This window comes from Centrocercus urophasianus, unplaced genomic scaffold (genome assembly GCF_019232065.1).
Source record: "Centrocercus urophasianus isolate 14NV4802_14NV808 unplaced genomic scaffold, USGS_Curo_1.0 seq_29, whole genome shotgun sequence".
Taxonomy (NCBI): domain Eukaryota; kingdom Metazoa; phylum Chordata; class Aves; order Galliformes; family Phasianidae; genus Centrocercus; species Centrocercus urophasianus.
Genome location: NW_024884855.1, coordinates 13,352,896 through 13,372,398, shown reverse-complemented (window position 1 = coordinate 13,372,398; position 19,503 = coordinate 13,352,896). Strand labels below are relative to the sequence as shown.

At 38.6% G+C, this 19,503-nt stretch overlaps 2 protein-coding genes across 8 annotated transcripts in view; one reads left to right on the top strand and one right to left on the bottom strand.

Moving 5' to 3' along the window:
- The window catches only part of PDXDC1 (pyridoxal dependent decarboxylase domain containing 1), a 29,972-nt gene extending 19,438 nt beyond the window's left edge, over window positions 1–10,534 (top strand). For 5 of the 6 annotated variants that reach the window (XM_042828013.1, XM_042828012.1, XM_042828011.1 and 2 more), the window contains 10 exons: window positions 1,024–1,087; window positions 2,279–2,367; window positions 3,031–3,136; window positions 4,248–4,419; window positions 5,042–5,160; window positions 5,680–5,801; window positions 6,491–6,583; window positions 6,662–6,758; window positions 7,638–7,742; window positions 8,650–10,534. In XM_042828013.1, the coding sequence (XP_042683947.1) occupies window positions 1,024–1,087; window positions 2,279–2,367; window positions 3,031–3,136; window positions 4,248–4,419; window positions 5,042–5,160; window positions 5,680–5,801; window positions 6,491–6,583; window positions 6,662–6,758; window positions 7,638–7,742; window positions 8,650–8,909 (1,227 nt within the window). In that variant the 3' untranslated portion in view covers window positions 8,910–10,534. Of the gene's footprint in view, window positions 1–1,023; window positions 1,088–2,278; window positions 2,368–3,030; window positions 3,137–4,247; window positions 4,420–5,041; window positions 5,161–5,679; window positions 5,802–6,490; window positions 6,584–6,661; window positions 6,759–7,637; window positions 7,743–8,649 lie in introns of those variants that run through there. The other variant, XM_042828015.1, reaches the window with a different exon arrangement.
- Window positions 10,535–10,793: 259 nt separating this feature from the next.
- NTAN1 (N-terminal asparagine amidase) lies at window positions 10,794–18,186 on the bottom strand. Of its 2 annotated transcripts, XM_042828018.1 has the most exons (10): window positions 18,040–18,186; window positions 16,625–16,727; window positions 16,478–16,543; window positions 15,743–15,851; window positions 14,501–14,574; window positions 13,156–13,209; window positions 12,334–12,387; window positions 11,947–12,044; window positions 11,262–11,375; window positions 10,794–11,104 (listed from the first exon to the last, which is right to left on the bottom strand). In XM_042828018.1, exons 1-10 carry the CDS (start codon window positions 18,118–18,120, stop codon window positions 10,925–10,927), a joined length of 933 nt encoding a protein of 310 aa, XP_042683952.1. In that variant the 5' UTR covers window positions 18,121–18,186; the 3' UTR covers window positions 10,794–10,924. The 2 variants fall into 2 exon arrangements, with proteins under 2 accessions (XP_042683952.1, XP_042683953.1); XM_042828019.1 differs by lacking the exon at window positions 16,625–16,727 and having other exon boundaries at window positions 18,040–18,124.
- Window positions 18,187–19,503: the final 1,317 nt, after the last annotated feature.

Sequence of the window (19,503 nt, the reverse complement as noted above, 5' to 3'; positions counted from 1 at the left end):
ATTACTTTAAAGATGTTTGGAATCTTTTTTGATTAAATTCAAATATTCAGTGAAATTATGTAGCTCATTTGTGTGTGACCTCAAGATTGTACTTGTTCCTTCGTAGTAAACGCTTGCACTCAGTGGAGCTGACATCCAGAAATTGTCTCCAGACTTCAATTTGATTTCTGTTTAAAACACCTTTTTTATCTTCTTGGTAATACATTTATGAAACTGATAATAGGTTTAATCATTTTTTTTTTTTAAAGCTCATAGATTCTGACTGCATCTTGCCCATGAGATAATGCTGTAAAACCTGGGAAATTACATGTAAAAGTTATCCTAGCTGACAGTCTTGCAACAGAATTTGTTTTGGAAATTACATCTAATGTACTAATTCCAAATTCAGTTTTTCTGAATGTTCTATTTAACACGCTTTTTTTTTTAGGATCATTCCAAGTGACAATAATCCTTTTATTGCAAAGGTGTTTTTTCTAGGAGTGTTAGTGGCTTTGAGAGTTGAAGTTACTGTGGCACTTGCCCTTTCTGCCTGAATAAACCTTGCATTTGTGGGATTATGCTTTTAGTTGCTTACACAGGTTGCCTAGTGCATCTCTCCTACCCAAAAATGAGAATCAGTTATCTTCTTGTTATTCCTGGTGGAACTTTCTTGATGTCTCGCAATGATTCTGGTGTGATTTTGAAGAAAATTTTCTTTAAATATTAATATCTGAGCATACCTAAAGCTAAATCAACATTCTTTACTAAGATACATTTCTTAGTGAATGTGCGTGGTTCTCCTGCTTTATGATGATCAAAGTTTAGTTGTGCATGTTTTAAGTCATGATTTATTCTCCACTGTCTGTGCTGAAATGCTTACTCGCATTCCTGAAGAGTTAACTTCTATTTCTGAGATAGTATGAACAATGTTACTGCAGTTAGAACAAAATTATTTGCTTTGCTCAGCAGTCTAAAAAATTCTTCACTGGTAAATGTTTAAAAAAATATATTTGAAAATATATTTAGTATTTTATTTTTGTTAAGGTTGAAGATGAACTGAGTTCACCAGTGGTGGTTTTCAAGTTCTTCCAGAAGCATTTAAATAGAGGTACATGACTTGCTGCTGGATTATTTTGTTTGGTGGTGATCTGTGTTTTTACTTCTTTGGGGTTTTTTTAATAGATAAATTATTAGGTAAGTTGTTACTTGGTAGATTATATATAGTGCATTTCTCTTGTCTAAATTATCCTTTAAAAGGTATACCTTTATCTAGTGATAAAACCACACAGCTTTTTTTTTTTTATAGGCTCAGTATTTTCATAGTGAGTAATTTCTACTATCTTGACTGAAATTTGTGCATGATTTTGATCATGAGAGCAGATTGTTAATCATCTCCCATAAACTGCAAGCTGTGTTTGAAGGTACTGATGAAGGAAGATGTTCTACTGGTTTTTGTTGAGGCTTCCCTTTTTCCTTTAAATGTTTAGTGGCTAGTTGCAAGAACTGCATTTTTCTCTTTTACTGCTGTTTTCTGTTGCATAGTTTTAAAAATAACAGAATACCATTAGGAACAGGTCTCTTAAGTACTGTCGTGGGTACAGAAGCCACACTAAACGTAGCTCAGGGCAGAGAACATCCTTGGATGTGCTCTCCCAAAAGAGAATTTTTATGTCCTCTTGGCTACAGCAGAGGATGTTGTGCTGTTTGTGGAGGGTGAGAAGATACCTGGTTGGGTGAGGAACTGACTACTAGAAAACTTTACAGTTTTGCTGTGAGCGTTGATTTTAATACTGTGGATTTTTTTGTGATTCACGTGGGGGAAGGTTTTTGCTTTTCATCTACTTAGTGGCATTACTTGCAAAAGAAACATTCATTTTGGATCAGTAAAATGACTTATTTTTACATTGATGCATTTTGTTTGAACAGCTTTACATAGGCAGAAGTCACCCACCTGAAATATAAGGATGTAAAATGTTTGGCTGCCTTCTCCATATTTTGTGTGTATTATGGGCTTTTAAATTCTTACTATTATGTTTGTATAGTTTAAAACAAAAATAAATTGTTAAAAATGAATTTTAAAATGTTAAAACTAAACCTTACTGTGTGCTATGACAACTGATTTCTAATATTTTTTTTGTTTAATAATTCCTCATTAGTCTGCTTCATGTTCAGTACAGAGTTTAGATGTGTTATGTTACCTAGGAAATGTAATCACCTTTTGTCTAAATTTCAGGTTGTCTTTTTGTTTAGTTAAGAAAATACAAATCCCCTTCTGTAATTCTTGTATTTTTGGATTCAGATCAAACACCACGTGCTGCACAGACCTCAGCTATTCAGCACCGTGTAATAAGTAATGAAGGACACATTTATGACACTTTCAATCAGTGGGTAAGAGATTTTAATTCTTCCGGGGGTTCATCAGTAATAATAAAGCTTTTGGTAGATAAGCTTAGTAATTATTCCTGATCTGATGTCCTTAGCAAAATCAGCTGGACATTTTGGATTATGAAGAAAGATTTGCTCTGAAGCAGTTGTTTTCATGCTTTTTTTTTTTCCTTTATCGTGTAATTCTTACTAATGTTATTACTGCATCTTAAACATTTGGTAGTGTTTTGTTTTGCTTGGGTGAAAATGTGAAAACTTCAGAATTCTTTTTAGTTGGCAAAGTACTCCATTGACAGTGCTTGTTTAGTTGTGAGCAGACAGGCTTTTTTTCCTAGCTTTTAGAATTTTGGGGGGGAAACCTGTGCTCACAGAGCTGAGCACATAACTATTCTAGAACAATTACATAATGATCATGGCATACTCAACGATTTTGCAGAAGTTTCAGACTTACAGCTTATGCTGAGTTTTCATCATTTTAAGTATATGTCCAATTTATCTGTTTTTACTGGCAAGGTGAATTTTTTTGTTGTTTTTTTTCTTTTTGTTTTTTACCAGCAGTGATTTTAACAAATACAGAAAACTGTTTAGCAAGTAGTTCTCCTGTGCAAAGTCGGTGACTGTGAGGTCGTATCTGTACATTCCTTTAACTGTATCTCACCTCTTCAGCTAGGAGAGCAGTTGGCACAGCTCGTTCCTGCCAGTGGGATTGATGTGGTAGAATTGGAAGATGAAGGCACATGTGTGCGTTTCAGCCCATTAATGACTTCTGCAGGTAACATTCACATTACTCAGCCAGTTGTAAACACTGGAGTTTGCTATAAAATTGTACGTCAGTCTCCTGGTATAAAATCAGATACATTCAAGAAACTTTACAGTATTGTCCAATTATGAGGATTATTTATATTTTCAATAAAGTATACTGGCTTTATCATTTCAGGTGTGCCTCTGTAGTGGGTGCATTAGACATGGCTCAAATACTGTACGTGTCCTCACTACGTCTGCAAAGACAGATTTTTATGAATTACATTTGTAAACTTGTTAGGAAAAGCAAGGGAGATACACACTTTGTTTCTGAGAGTCATACAAGAAATACAAAGGATAAATCATCCCAGCCTTTCCTTCTCACAGCTGTAAGGAAAAAGATGCTTGATGTTTCTACACAGGTGATTCTGCACTGAAGTGGTGCTTGTGTTCAAAATACAACTAAGTAGACTACATATTTTCTAAACCTCTAGATTATTTTTTGTAATTACTGATGTCAGAGAAACAAATCTGTGTTTTGGAAACTGCTGAGAATTTGCTTAAGGTAGCACCAAATACATAGTTTGTTTAGACTTAGCAGCTGCATAGAGTAACATAAAAGAGAGCATCAGGATCAGATGATGAACAGTAGCTGCTTCTAGCTTTTGTAGGATGGTTTAGGCTATCAGAAAGCATGACGTTGATGTGAGAGGATCCGTAATGTACACAGGGAAACTAGATCTGTAGAATAAAATTGCTTGATGATGCTGAGATTTTTACAGTTTTAAAAGCAAACTACAGGAACTAATTTGTTATCTGTTTAGCTATGTTAAAAGGATTTTTTTCTGATGGAGGCTACTGTAATGTAATGATGTAATGAAAAAATGTATTGTCCTTTTTAGTTTGTAACATCAGTAATTTTTCTTACTATCTCATTGTTGTGAAATCCTTAGCTCAGATTGTTTCGATTTAACAGTGCATAGATAAATGAAGAAAAGACTTCGGTACATACAGATCAAGGTATCTCAGTACTATCTGAAAATTATGATTGACTTACAGTGGCTTATTTACAGATTATTTAATTCAGACATCTGTGCGTGTCCATTCACTTTCACTGCATGCTAATACCACAGGCTCTTTAGTTTTAGGAACTGAAATACAAGATGTTGATCAGTTAGTAGACTGCTTAAAAATGAAGATACCAGTATTGACAAGTACACTGCAACTGAGAGAGGAGTTTGAGCAAGAAGTGAGAAGAACAGTAGGCCTGTTGTATATTGAAGATCTCAGCTGGCCAGGATTAGGTATTGTAAGGTATATCTCTCAGTATTTTCTTCCTTATGGGTGGATAGGCAGCGCACTATTGGAAAGGAAGGAATAAAGTATATCTCTGGTAGTGATTTGGATGTGTGTCGCTTGCGATTATCTGGCTTTGCCCCCACTGAAGTGTTTGCATGTTTTGTTTTCAATTAAACAAGTTTTTTATATTGTTTATTTTAAGAAAAGGTGAATTGCTTTTTAAGCAAATTATAGAAGTATTTTTAATATGGGAGGCAGCATGTTGGTCTGTTAAGCAAGAATGTAATGTGCAATGCTGCTTAATTATACTAAGCATAATATACATTCATATTCTTCACTTCCATAGTGAATAGAGCCCTTTGAGTGTCATTCCAGTCATCTGATACAGTCTACCGGGAAGGATTCTGTAAAATCAAAACACTGGAAGTAATCAATATGTTACCTAGAAATCTGTTGTATTTGATTAAGTTTGCATTGGACAGCCTTCCCCTTGCTCCCAACCCTTAATCTCATAATATGTAAAGTTGCTTTCAGCTTCTGGTTTGTAAAATACAGAATTTTGTAGAAGCAAGCTAGATCAGTGGGGTTTGTTTATGTACTCTAAAGTGAAATTACTATCTCTTGGCTTGATTTGAAGATACAACTATCACAGTGATGGGAAGAATGATGACAATCAAGAAAAAGAATTGGAAAAAATTAACACAGAACTTCTGAAAAAATTAAATGAGCTGGAGTCGGATCTCACTTTTTCTCTGGGTAACTGCACTTAAAAAAAAAAATAAAAAAATCACTATCAGCTTCAACGCAAGATGTCTTCCTGGCTGCATTATGATCTTGCAGCAGGTCACATGTACATAGTTCATTAAAATGCAAAATTACACTGCTGTATATGTAGTTAATTTATAACCAACATCTGTAACTGTTCCCCTCGCTCCCTATTTCAGTCGATAAATGTTCAGCAGAGCTTGAGCAAGTTGCACTGTTTTAACCAAAATATGTGAAAACCAACCTATGAGCAACTAGACCTAAAAACGGTTTCTTGCCAGAAAGAATGAAAACTGCAGGTGCACCTCTCTGTAAACTTAAGGCTGTCAAGGAATTTTGTATCTAGTGAAACGCAGTGTAACCTGTTGCAGATATTGCACTTAATTACTGAAGTGGGCATGCATTGTATGCATTTATAAGGCTTTCTAGATTTGTAAGTATGGGCATAGAATGTATTGTGGTAACACTTCTCAATATATTACCAACACTTGATTCTCCCAATGCTCACAGGCCCAGAATTTGGAGGACAGAAGAACTGCATTTATATTGGCATGGTAACTGAGGATCTGGATGTGTTGGAGTTAGTTGAAACTATTGCAGCAACAGGCAGAGAAATTGAAGAAAATTCAAGAGTATGTGTTAATAAATCAAAGAGCATTTCAGCATCTTTTGTTTTTCTGTACTACCCTCAAGGCAGTTTGTGGTGTTTGGTTTTTGGTGGTTGGCTGGGTTTTTTTTTTTTTTTTTTGTGTGTGTGTGTGTGTGTGTGTGTGTGCGCGCGCATGTTATTTGGTTTTGTTTGTTTGTTTTCAAAACTGTTGTTCAACCCCCTTCTGCAAACAATATATCCCCCTGTTACACTGGGTTGGTTTAGCTTGCTGTGATGACCAAATCATCTTTTCAGTTTTTCATTTTGTTTTTATTAGCATGCAGTCACAAACTGTTGGCATTTTGGAGGAAGTGCCTGTCACCAAGGACTCTGATGTTAAAGCTCATATTATATTAGGCAAATTGGCATTTGTCTTGCACATAACAAAACTGTATCTTTGTTTTTTCATCTTTTGTTTCCCCAGTAAGCTGTTAGGCCTTTGCAGTATCAAATGTGACTTCTGCCTTCTGGGTGTATATATATAGTTTTAAAAATCCTATGGTTGGTCTGTATGGCTTTTAATTTACAGTAGTAATGAAAGAGTTCTCATAAAATGCAGAATTAGAAAAAAAAAATCTGACTGTCAGTTTACATCCTCAAAGCCTGAATTAAAAATATAATTTCAAATACACATAATATACGTAAGGATGATGTAATTTCTGTTTTCATTAGTTGTTGGAGAACATGACTGAAGTTGTTAGAAAAGGGATACAGGAAGCACAACTTCAGCTTCAGAAAGCAAATGAAGAACGACTTCTTGAAGAGGTAAGGTTATGAAGTTATGTAACAGCTTGTCATGATGTAGTTCCCTGGCTCACTGGTCTTTAATTGTGGACTTCACAGGGGCTGCTACGACAAATACCCGTAGTAGGTTCTGTGCTGAACTGGTTTTCTCCATTCCAAGCCTCACCAAAAGGAAGAACATTTAATCTAACAGCAGGTAGGACTCCGTGCATCTGCAGCCATGTTATGCTGTGTTCTAAATGTTTCCAATTTTATACTGAAATAGCAACACTTTCTTGTGCTAATTGAGTGATATAACGCACCCTTGGGATGTAAAGGAACAACATGTTCTTCACTATTTCTGTAACACTTTGATGAGAAAATCTCATCCCTTATATAGTTTACGTCTTGTTCTTGTATATTGTATCATGCTAAAAAAAAAAGCTCTATTAGATACTGGCAAAAAAAAAAAAAAAAAAAAAAGAGGAACAATTGCTGGCCAGACATGCTATGGAAGTGCCTATTCTTGCAACAAATGCTACATGTATAAATAGATGAGCTAGTGGGGAAGACTTTCTGCTGCACTTGGAATCTTATTCTCAATACATTGTCTTCAAGGTCCTTAGTGAAGAGAACAGTAAGGCTTCCTTGGGAATGCTTATACCATTTATAACTAGATATGTTTTCAAAGTGCAGTGATTGATGGCTTGCAGCTGGGGATGTGTCAAGCCTCAAAGGAAAGGGAAAACTGAGTACTGGGTGTCTACCATTGTTGCAAAGTGAGTGTGAGGGGAACTTTATTCATCTTTTTGAGACTCAGCAACTCTGTCCCCAGTTACTCAGAAATCAGCTACAGTTGAGTGGCAGTTTCAGATTAACTGCAGACAGGCAGTTTCAGAAACCTGCACTAAAAACAAGATTGTTACATATATATATACATATACATATATATATATATATAAAAGTTTAATATATAATAATATATTAAATTATATATATATTATTTTTTTAAAAAAACTATATATATATAAAAACTGACGAAAAGAGAACTTGTCTATATTCAACTTGCAGCTTGCTACTTCCTTTTGACTTGCAGGTTCACTAGAATCCACAGAATCTACATATGTATCAAAAGCCCAAGGTACAGGTACTACTCCACCACCAACTCCAACTTCCAGCCTCACAAAGCAAAGACATTCTGGTAAGTTTCTACTTTGTGATTTTATTCTAAAACTTGTTGAAACACCCTGGCCTCAGCACACATCTGACTTGAGTGACGCTAGAGGACCTGCATGATTTTCCTTTCTGTTATAATACCTGGAATTAGATCTTAAGTCCTCCCTAAATAATGTAGTTTAAACATAGCACAAAATACTACCACAGTAAATTTTCTAAGACATTCTTCTAGGAATGTAAGATTTTTTTATCCCCCCCAAAGTGTGTGTGAAGTCTTGGGTCCTTCTCTGGTATAGTTGGTGGCAGCCCTGCCTATCTTAGGAGGTTGGAACCAGGTGATCTTTAAGATCCCTTTCAACCCAAGTCATTCTATGAGTACTGAAGGTGAGTTTAAAAAAAATAAATAAAAAATAGTAGGTTTAGTAATTGTGTTTGAAGTTAAAGTGTAAGTAATATGTTATTGTGTATTTGAGCACCTGTCTGTTACTACCTAATACTGTGTTGACAAAGCCATTCTAGAGTGAATAACTATTAAATGCATGGCATTTTCCTTTTAGATATATTAGTAATTAATGTAGATTTGACTCTCAGGGAAGCCATAGTTCTACACCCCTCTTGAACTTCTGGCTGGCTTCTAGCCTGTGATTTTCAGTGAAACTCTACACCTTACAATGACTTTGGAATGGGTTTCTCAGCTGAATTTTAACAATTCTCTGTGTACACAGGATAAAATAACTGGTGCTTGTTGCCTTGCATATGTACGTGTAAGTGGAAGGAAGTATTTATATGGTTAGGGTACAGATTAGCACCTGAATAAAATCTATTTCTTTGTAGTTGTAAAATTCAGACGCTTTCTTTGAAACTTGCCTTCTGTGTACTACACTTCACATTTGATGGCATCACTGGTACTGTACTCTTCAAACACTTTACAGGTCAGAAAATTTTTAAAAGGGGTCTCAGAAATTCTGATGCATTTAATGAGACCAGTTCAGTTGGCCACTGTGATGATCTGGAAAAGCTGGCTCAGAGTCCTGCAACTCTATCACCTGGCCAAGAGCAGAGACCACTGGAGACATTAAAAACAGAGCTGCCCAAGGAGGTGCTACAGGCAACAAATAAAGATACCGAGGACATTCAAAGCAGCAAATCACCAAATGACTGCACAAATGTAGAACAAGGAAATCAAAGATAAAAACCAGACTCTGGATTTAAGACTGTCTGCATAAATCACATGCCTCAAAGGGCAGGATATTTTAATGATGCATTTAAAATGTGAACAATGCCACACACTAATACAGTAATATAAGTACTGTAACTTACTAACTGGGATTTTGCACACATAGAAATTTTCCCCAAGCAGGAAAGACTTGTCTTTGTGTACACTTAGTACAGTTGCTTTAATCCTGTACATGTTGGTGTCAACAAAGTTGCAGTGAGATTTATTAACTGCCTGCTTGTAAACATTTGTCAAGAAAATAGGCAGTTACAGTTCCAATAAGATTTCAGGCTTGACAGTAGATACTGACTCAGCAGCCATGTATAAGATTAAGAATACAGCTGCACCCAACAACTGTAAATTGATCTTATGTGTATATTTTTAAGAAACTGCTTTTTTTAAAACATTTTTATATTAAATATTCAGTTTAACCTCTTCAGTAAAACAGCCTAGTCATGCCAGTTCTACTTTTGCTTTTTTTTTCTTTCAGCACTTTTGTGAAGAACATTGCCAAGCAGCAGTGGTGCAGTCAGTGTTAGGGATGGGTGCCTGTGTGTATATATAGCAGTCACTGATTTGTACTTTGTCATCACCTATTTTTTTTCTGTTCAGGTGAGGCCCTGAGTATAAGAGGACTAAAGTAAGTTACTGAGTTTTAAGCGGTTCAGAAAGAAATAGTGCCTCTGCATGCCTAAATGGCCTCTTGCTTCTACTACTAAAAAGAATCACCAATACATTTTTTTCCTTTGCATGGCACTGGTAACACATGTAGTATCATTAACTGGACTTTCCTTGTTATGTATTTTTAAAGGTAGTTAGAGCAAAGCATAAAAAAAAAAACCCACTAGATTTGTGCTGATTTCAACACTTACTTTTGAATAACTTCAACTTTCCTAGGGCAGGAGTTGTACAGATTCAATGAAAATATATAGTTTATTTACTCTACAGTGCAAGTTCATAGTGTCCAGGACTATGTAAGGCACAAGTTAAGCTTTGGATACATCAAAGGCTACAGTGTACAGATCTTCCCCCCCTGCCCTCACATGATTTAGTGCAGTTGCTTTTCTGGAAGTTTCCAGAGCCCCTTGTGGAAGCAACATCTTTTGGAAAGCTTGCTCTGCAACAAGGTTTTTGGAGAAAATCTTTCAATCCCTACAGAGCTAGACACACAAGTACTATAGTTTGCTTTGGTTTTTTTTTTTGCAAAGGGTGTCAATTTAATGGCTATAATGGGGGTAGGATTAACTTTGATCTGAAAAATGAAGGGTTTTTTTTTGTTTTTTTTTTTTAATAGTAACGTCACCTCATTTGACTTTCAGCATCAAAATCCCGTGGGTAGGTTTTGCTCTTGCAGTAACTTATGTAAATTAGAGTGCAATTTTTCTGAAGTGCAAAAACAGTTAAGTTGACTAGTCTTCCTCAGCGATTTCTTTGGTGCAATGAATAAGTTAACAAGAGTAATTTGTGGGGAATAAAGTTATCACCACAATGATTATTTTCTAATGTTTTTATATTTGGAATTGTTAAACCAGTAGTTTTGGTGGAATGAGCTTCATTCTTCAGCTCTTCTTTGATTGTTTCAATAAAGAATCTTCAAATTATTAGTCTTAAGATATATTTTTGAATGAAGTTCCTGTAGAAGCTGCGGTAGACTTTAAGCATAAACAACTTTCTTTCACTTTACATAGAAAAAGAGTTTCTCAACTCCATGTTCATATGGTGACTTCTAGCCTCTAGGTTGCAACATTGCCATCTGTCTGTATTATAGCAGTCTGATCAGCACAGATAAGCATTGAAACAAAAAACAATTACTTCAAAGTAACTGAGGTTCCTACTTAAGTAATGCAGAAGAAACGTTACTTCTGTTGAAATATTTTATTTGAAAAGCATAGGAATCCTACTATCCATGACCCGCACCACGCTTTTACAACAACTTGCTGTTCTTCTGGTACTGCTATGCTTCCCTAAAGTAGCTGAAGTTGGGTTCCACGTTAGGCCTTGTCAGAACAAACCAGTTCCCACAACCCTTCTTCATTTTTTTTGTATATGCGAGGTTTTCTATCAGGAAACAGGGAATGAGATGGAAATGGATGTGCTTTTAAAAATGTTAAAGTAGAACGAATGTGGGAAACAAAGTGGGGTGGCTCAGCCAAAGGCGATGTGGAAAGATTCTGAAAAACAAGATGACAGCAAGAGTTGCTTGAAATTCAGAATACAAAAGCTCTCAATTACTCTCCCTTCTAATACAATTATTTTTCCCCCTCCCCTACTATAGGCAGAGGAGAGCTTTGACAGGCCCTACCCCTTCTGTTCTCAGCTAAAGCGTACCTGTAGAATCTGTTGATCATCTTGTTCTAACCAGAAATCCACATGTGGGAAAGGCCTCCAGAAATAAGGTCCAATGTGTAGTTGTTCAGTCTTTGCATCATAAATGTTTGTCAGCTGCAGTAACACAGAACTGTTTACAGGGAGCCTTAGAAGTTAGACAGCACTTAAACAAATGAAAGAGACAAAGAAATGCTTTAAGCTGGAAAGCATTTGTACTGCTGTAATGCTATAATGTGATGGAAAGTACAGCAATAATAGTGGAGCAGCAAAATCCTAGGCTTCAGCATATGAGAACAAGCACAAATGCTGCAGCAGCAGGTGAAGAAACAAGGGAAGAAAACTGCTTACCTTTGGAATGCCTCAGGTACAACAGGAATCTCCAGATAGATGCCTCTGCCTCCACTGCCAGCCTTACATGAGGGCTGGAAAGGGAGTGGATCCTGGTTCCACCCTTCCATCATTCAGTGCATTGCATTGCATGCACTTGAGCTCCCTGGGCTACCCTGCCTTCCTACCAGGTGCTCCATCACTGCTTCAAGCCATGACTCAGCATTTCCACTACAGCTACCAACCTGTTTGGCTTTTTTTCCCCTATATTACGATAACTCATTGCCCCTAAGTGGTCTTACTTTCTAGCAATGATACCTGATTTGGAATTTCATTGCCCACTTTTATTTATACTCACTCTTGCTCCTGTTAAAACATGGGCTGAACGCAAATCCTCATCTGGCCCTTTTTCTGGAAAAGTTGCAGGGAAAATCTCTGCTGTTTTTACATTCACAGCTGGTGAGAAATAGAGTTTAAACTTAAGACACAATTTTAATTCTTACCAAACATTGCTTAAAACAACTACCTCCACAACACTGCTATTGTAGCAGGAATTTTAGAAGCTGCCAATTACTATTCTCTTTGCCCCAGGCCCCATTATCTTAGAACATCTATTTTCTGCCACACCTCCAACAGCACTCTACAACAGGCATTATGTAAACATTAAAGGCAGTGCATTTACTACTAGAATCTGAAAAGATATCCAGTTACCAAAAAAAACCCAAACAATTCTATTTTAACTCACCTATTCCGTAAATGATTGGCAAATGAATATCCTTCTCTTCTCTGTCATTGAGTTCTGTAAGAAAGAAAGGTCAAATGTGTAGGGCACCAGACTTTTTTCTGTACAGAATTCACTCAGTTGTGCATTACCAGAGAAGAACTGAGCTAACAGTGCTTAAAAAGACTGAAGGAAAAACAAATGAACAAAATCAACACAGGACAAAGCCTAAAATGAATATGGAAAAGGTGATAAGGTCAACATTAACATGTTGGGGCCTACAGGAGAACTCTCGTATCACTAGGTCCAGCTCTAGTCATTCCATTTTCTGCGCAAGCCAAAATCAGCTTAAAAGTCCCAGGAAAAAAAAGTAAAACTGCTGTGATGTCAATTTTCAAAAATGCAAGTCACCAGTAACATTTAAATACAAAGGTTATATACGACTTGAATACAATACAAAGAAAAGGAAATAATTATTTATGTGACATCACATGTTACAAATTAACTGGAGGAGTCTATAAACAGTCTAACAACCTCAAAGGTCATTAAGTTCCTTTCTCAGTTGCCTCTCTAAATACTCAAAGCTATACAAAGGCAGGAAATGGCCTGGTAACATTCACAGGTCCTCCCCAGTCTTAACTGAGGGCATCTTTGCTGAGCAGGCTGTCTGACATTAACACACTGTAAATAATAAAATTTAAACATACAAGTCAAGTGGGAGGATGCGTACCATTATTACAGGACAGATTTAAAAAGGCTATGGATGGAAATAGCTGTACTTCGATTTCAGTAGCTAAAATTTCTTCAAAAATAAAACAAAAAAAACACAAGAAGACATTTTCTTACCTGATACACAGAAAGTCACTAAATGAACATCATCTGGTTGGAGATCAAACGCTCCTACAGCAAAAACAATAGCAGCAATATATAAGACTGACTGGTGGCAAAGCAGGTGCTGAATATAGACAGGGGGATTATCAGTGCTGCACACTGCAGAATAGATGGGCAGAAGGGACTTAATACAGTGTTCATAGATAACACAACAGAACAAAGAGTGTTTTTCAGGTTTGCATCAAACCAACTTTTAGAAAAAGCCACAGCTCCTAAACATACCAGTAATTTACAGAGAGTAGCCATTAAAGATGTCAAAAGCATGTTAAGAAGTTGTGCCACTTGCTCCTTTTACTGACATTGTTTAAAGTAGCTCTGGCATCACATCAACTCTGCTTTAGTTAATTGCACATATTTAAGTACTTTCCTAAATTGTTATATATATATTGAGCAAAGCCAGCCTTTCATTGTATGTACTTCAATTCTCCTTTTCCCCCTCCCACACTTTTTTTTTTCCCCCTGAAAAGTTCACCTTTTTTCCCATAGTTCTAATAGAAATATAATGTTTTAAATTGTAACTGGATACATGAAAACCATGAAGCTGAAAAAATACGTTAACCAAAACATTTTGTGCTGAGCTCTCATGCAATATGTACCATACGTAACAGGAATCGCATCATAACATGTGAGAGGGCAAGAGGGGCACATCCCACAGGACATTTGCCAGACCAAATTCCTCGTCCCATAGCCACCTCCCTCAATACATGCCCGTCTCTTCCAAACTCCAGTGAGCTCAATGCCTCTCTACGTTTGGGAAGTGCTTAGCATAAGCCAGGGCACTTGAAACGTCTAAGTTGGTACTTCATGTTTCCCAATTTGTTTGTAAAGTACCATAACCATTTCTCTGTACAGATTTCATGAACAGAAATAACATCTTTCATCAGGCAATTGCAAACAAATTAAGATTTACCTCATCACATTAAAGTGAAAAAGGAATAGTAACTGATCAAGACATCCCCATGTACTGATTTGGACAGGTGACAACACCTGGGCAAGATCACACATCAGCTTGTCAGCAGCAGAGCTAGGAATTAGGTCCAGCTGAACAGCACTCCCATTCTACCCCCTGCAATGCATGTCAGGAACAAATGACAATTCCCTGCTCCACACCTGGCCACAGGCAAGCCTCAGAAGTCCAACCCCTCCTCTTCAGCAAGTTTGCAAGTAGAGAAAACACCCTCCAAAATTAATCCCCACTTGTTCCTATTAAATGATGGTGCTCAGATTACAAGCAGATTTTACCCAAATCCAGTCAGAACTATTTTTTTTCTACATGAGAGTGGAAAAAATGTGAACTTACTAAGAAGCTGATTAGTAAGTTTTTGTGATAACTGCCTATCATCATTGAAACCTCCAACTAGGTGCACTTCCAGCCTAACAGAGATGGAATAACAGGAAACAGCAGTTAAGATGACATCCCAAAGTGAATACCTTTACAAAATAATCTCCAGTCCAAACTACAATGCAATCATTAGAGGAGTCTCACTTGTTAATGGTTGTATGTGTAGCAAACTGTGGTTGGTAATTTTTTTTTGAACACTTAGGAATCATTCAAGAAACAGCACAATATTTAAAAAAAAAAAAAACAACGCCTCAGCAAGCATTACACACATGCAATTCTATCGAAACCCAAGGTATCTGTGATGGTCAGCGCCTCAGTTTTGGACATAACTCAGTAACTACCTCTCAGTTCCCAAAAAACAGTGAGCTGAATGTGAAGGAGTTTACTCCCATGGTCTCCAGAACTACTCTAGGCCATACAGCAGCATTCTTCTCCCAGAAATGTCTATATAAAGACAGGCGTTGTTTGTGAGCTTTTTTGACCAAACAAAAAACAACAACAAAGACAACTAGTGACCATTTTTGGGTTTTGGGTGCAAGGTCTCAGAAACAATAAAAAAGTGAGAGGAAGCATCATCAATCACCTAGCAAGGCCAACATTCATCTTTCAAAACTGGGCAAGGTAGATCATGAGTTCTAGAGACCACATTTTCCAAGTCCATGGAGTTTTTGTTCTTATCAAACTACACAGGCAAAAAATCTCCACACTAAAGAAAAGCCTTGCTAGCCAAAATCTATCTCAGAATTTGTTGTTGTTGTTGTTGTTGTTGTTGTTGTTGTTTTTTTCCCCAGTATGGGTCCTTGAAAAATCCCAGACAGATTCTCAGATCCAAAAGGAATTCACAAGACCAACATTTCTCATGGAAAAACAGAACAACTAAAAACAGTTATTTGGAAAGTTTAGTACATCTGAAATAAAAGTTACTGAGAAACAGTAAACACCAAACCACTCAATGGCATTTTTATAAAGCCACTATTCAGAATAGAACTATGCTTTAGATCACTGATAGAAAATACCCACAACAACATCATCAATAAATCAATAAAATAGTTATCATTTTCCATACAGCCCCTTACAGAAATATTTCTTGCACGGTTACCTTGTCTGAACCCCATAAAATCAGATAACAGTTCCACAACTTACAAACTGCAGCTACTCTTGTGAAAAACAGCATGTAACAATTAACAAAGCAAAGCTGACCTTCCATAACCTGTGGTGTTAGAGAAAGATTTTACTGAACTCATGATGAGCGACACCTCCGCTTCTGTGTCTGATCCATCACAGTGTGTCAAGCATGTGGCTCCGCTGCCTGAGGAAGATGTGAGAAGACAGTGACACTGGTGGACATTGTTCACTACCATAATTCAGGTCAACAACAGTCTGCACTATTACTGAATGCAAGAACTACGCCCCATCTACTCATTTCTATTAGTTCAGTAGCCTCTAGCATAAGAGATGGGCTGATGGGCTGACTGTATGAGACAATAACCTCTATGTACGCCCCATTATAAAAATCAGCTGGACAATGACTGGTGCAAACACCTTCCCAGTAAGGACCAAGAAACACCCTTGCTATCAGAAATACAGGAAGCCTTTCCCATAAATTCTACATGTTGTTGTTGTTATTGCCAAACTCTGCTCATCCAGCTGGCTGAACTCTCTGGCATTCACACCCAGCCTGTGAGACGCTGCAAAAGTGGCCACTAAAGCAGATCAAGTTTACGATTTGCTCATTTAGCAAAGTGAACATGGAACTGGTACTGAATACACAAACTCTCTGAATTTATCACAGTTAAAGCACCTTGTAACTTTTTGAGACGTCAGTTTATATAAATGAAATTGCAGCTTATTTCATTAATGCAGTATAAACCAGTGATGATCTGAGCTGTACTAACTCAGAGGTACAGGCTGTGTGCAGAACACCCATTAAGATACCTGTGTGTCGGAGCACAATTAAGTGGCAGGTAGTTGCATCATCCGACCCAAGAATAGACACAGAACCTATTTTAAAGGAGAGAGATTGTGTATGAACTTTGCTGTCGTAATAATTGCTTTAGCAGAAGTGCTTACACTTGTACATACCATCATTAGGGGTGGTCACTGCAAACTCTCTCTGCTGGACATACAGAAGCCCTTTGGGTTCCACAATTTGAGTAGGCTGACTTCTTAGAAGTTTTGCCTTTTCCTAAAGATAAATGATAATAAAGACTACAGAGGCTGAATTCTCAGCCACTTGATAGAAACATCACCTCCAAAAAGCAAAGGTACCCAGGTTAGCAGCAAACATGGCATATTTTGTATTTTGGAGGATTCTGAATTTCTAGTTTTTCATCTTCCTGCCACACATTGGCTAGCTGTTAAATCCCATCATTCCCCACACAGAAAATACTCTTTCCCTGCTTTATAGAAGGTAAATGGAGGAACAACAGGACAGGGCCAAGCTGACATCAGACAATGCCACAGCAGATCTTGCAATTTTACACAGCACAAAATCATACACTCGTTAAGGTTGGAAAAGGTCTCTAAGATCATCCAGTCCAACAGTCCACCTACCACTAGCCACTAAACCATGTCTCTAAGCACCACATCTACATATTTCTTGAACACCATCTGGGACAGTGACTCCCCAGTCTCCACGAGCAGCCCGTTCCCCTAACCAACCACCCTCTCAGGGAATTCTGACCTGACATCCAAAGTGAACCTTCCTGGTGCAACTTCAGGCCATTCCCTCTCATCCTATCACTACCTGCCAGAAAATTTCCTTCTTCTCCAAAACGTGAAACTTTCAGCTTTTCATGGCCACAATCCAATATACTTATTAATTACTAGCAAATTGTAGCAATTAATCATCATGCTTAACCGATGGAAAACTGACTTCCTGGGCTCTGACTGCACTGCTGGCTAGCTACTGTGCACATTTCTACACTAGAGCCGAAAAAAAACCAAAACTATTTCACTCAGTTTTTATCAAATCTGCACTAATTTTTATTTTTATTTTTTAAATTTCCCCCCCCCCTCTACAAGAACTCAGTTTCCACAAAACGGCACTTTCTTATGAAAAACAGCTCTCCAACCAGCTCTGTTAGGCAGTTCCTAACCCACGAGCTGCCGTTCTGATTAAAACGTTTACTGTATTAGAACTAAGTTAACACCTCTCCGATACCGCGATCCCGACGTCCATCCCTAGCCGCCGGTTCACCCCGCGGTTCCTTGACCCGAGGGCACCGACCGCCCCCGCCGCTCCACGCCAAGTTCTCACCGCAGGGCAGCTACTGCCTCCACGATGCGGACACGCTTCCCTTCAGCCACCTCGCGCCTCTTTCACGGGCCGGGGCCGCGCATAGCCGCCCCAGACCTGCTACCTCCGCAGGCCCGCCCAGAGCCGCCGCAGCGCTCACGTCGCTGTCGGGCCGGCCCGCCCTAAGGCGGCCCTCAGCGAGGCGGCCTCGGGGCAAGAGCGGGCAGACCCCGCGGCGAGGGCTCGGCCACCTGCTCACCTCCAGGTGCGGGTGGGTGCGGATCACGCCTCCCGTGAGCCGAGTCAGATCAATCCGCTCCCCGTTAATCAGCAGTGGCATCGCGGAGAACGCCCAGGGCGGGAGGCGGCCGCTCCGCGCTTCCTCCCCTGGGCCGCGCTGGGCCAAGTCGGGCGCCGCCGCGCGGAGCGCTGGGAAACCGCGGCAGAAGCCGCTGAGGGCGGGGCGGCGGCAGTAAGCGGCGGTCTGCGCTCGTTCCCGGCAGCAGCGGGCCGCTCATGGTGCTTCTACGGCTCTTAACGCTCTGTAACCCCCTCCTCCTTCCCTTGCATAATTATTCAGGAACTGTAAGAAACTGTTGGAAATGTCTACCAGCAGCTCTCCAATTTACAAATAAACCGCCCCCCAGCTCTATGAAGCCTTCACCCAAAACAATTCCAAGTGGGAGAGGACAGCCAGAGCAAAGGGGACTCTCAACAGAGTGAGGAAAACAGACCACAAAGTTACAGCAGATACTTTCTTCAAAAGATGCTTCATATTTCACAGGGAACCTCACCAGGTTCAAATCTCTGCAAAATCTCCACCTCTGAAGCAGCACTACTCTGAATTCGAGCAGCACTTACAGAACAGTCCATGCAGCAAATTGCCAGGACCTTCTAGCACTGCTGGTTGCAGCCATGCTAAGGCTAGCAACTCAGAAGAGTCAAGGAAACACTAAGGAGCTCCTGCCTGATTTTTTGTTTTATTTTTTTTTAAACAAGTCCCTTCAGCATACTAAAGTTGACTCTGCCCCTCAGAACAGACATGCCTGCACATTTTTAATGTTACACCTCGTGTCAAAAATCTTTTCCCCTTCCTCCCCCTCTCCCACCCAGTTTTAATATGACATGGAAGCTCCTGCATCACATACCTGATGCTACATCTTGTCAAGTTTTATAGAGCCTCATTTTGTAAGTGACTGTGTTGCTGAGGACACAAAAGCGAAAGAGCAGAAAAACGCAGCTTCCAGAAAGCATTTTCTTTGCCACGGTTGTGAGAAGGGTACTTCTGTGCCAGGAGAGAGACAACTATTTCAGATGGAAATTACTGTTCAGTGCACAAGAACAACAGTAAAGAGAACTAAAATTAAAAACAAAAGCTAAGTTTCAATTTATACAGTGATTAACAGATCCCACTAACAAATTTTGCAGTATCATCCCTGAAACTACTTTTCAGTCTGCTAGAATTAACATTCTACCTCTGAAGAATATATTCTCCAGAGAATATACTATAGAGAGATCCTCAGTTACACACAAAGCGCAGAATTGGCACTCTTTGCATCAGTCTTTATTGGCTGTGAATAAATGCACTGTCTTGAAAGCCTACAAGCTCAGACTAAAAAAGGGCAGATTAACTGTGTCCCACATGCATTAAATTTTCAACTATATGTTACACAAATAACATTTTTTGCACTGTTTAGAATCAAGAAAGAAAATAATAATAGTG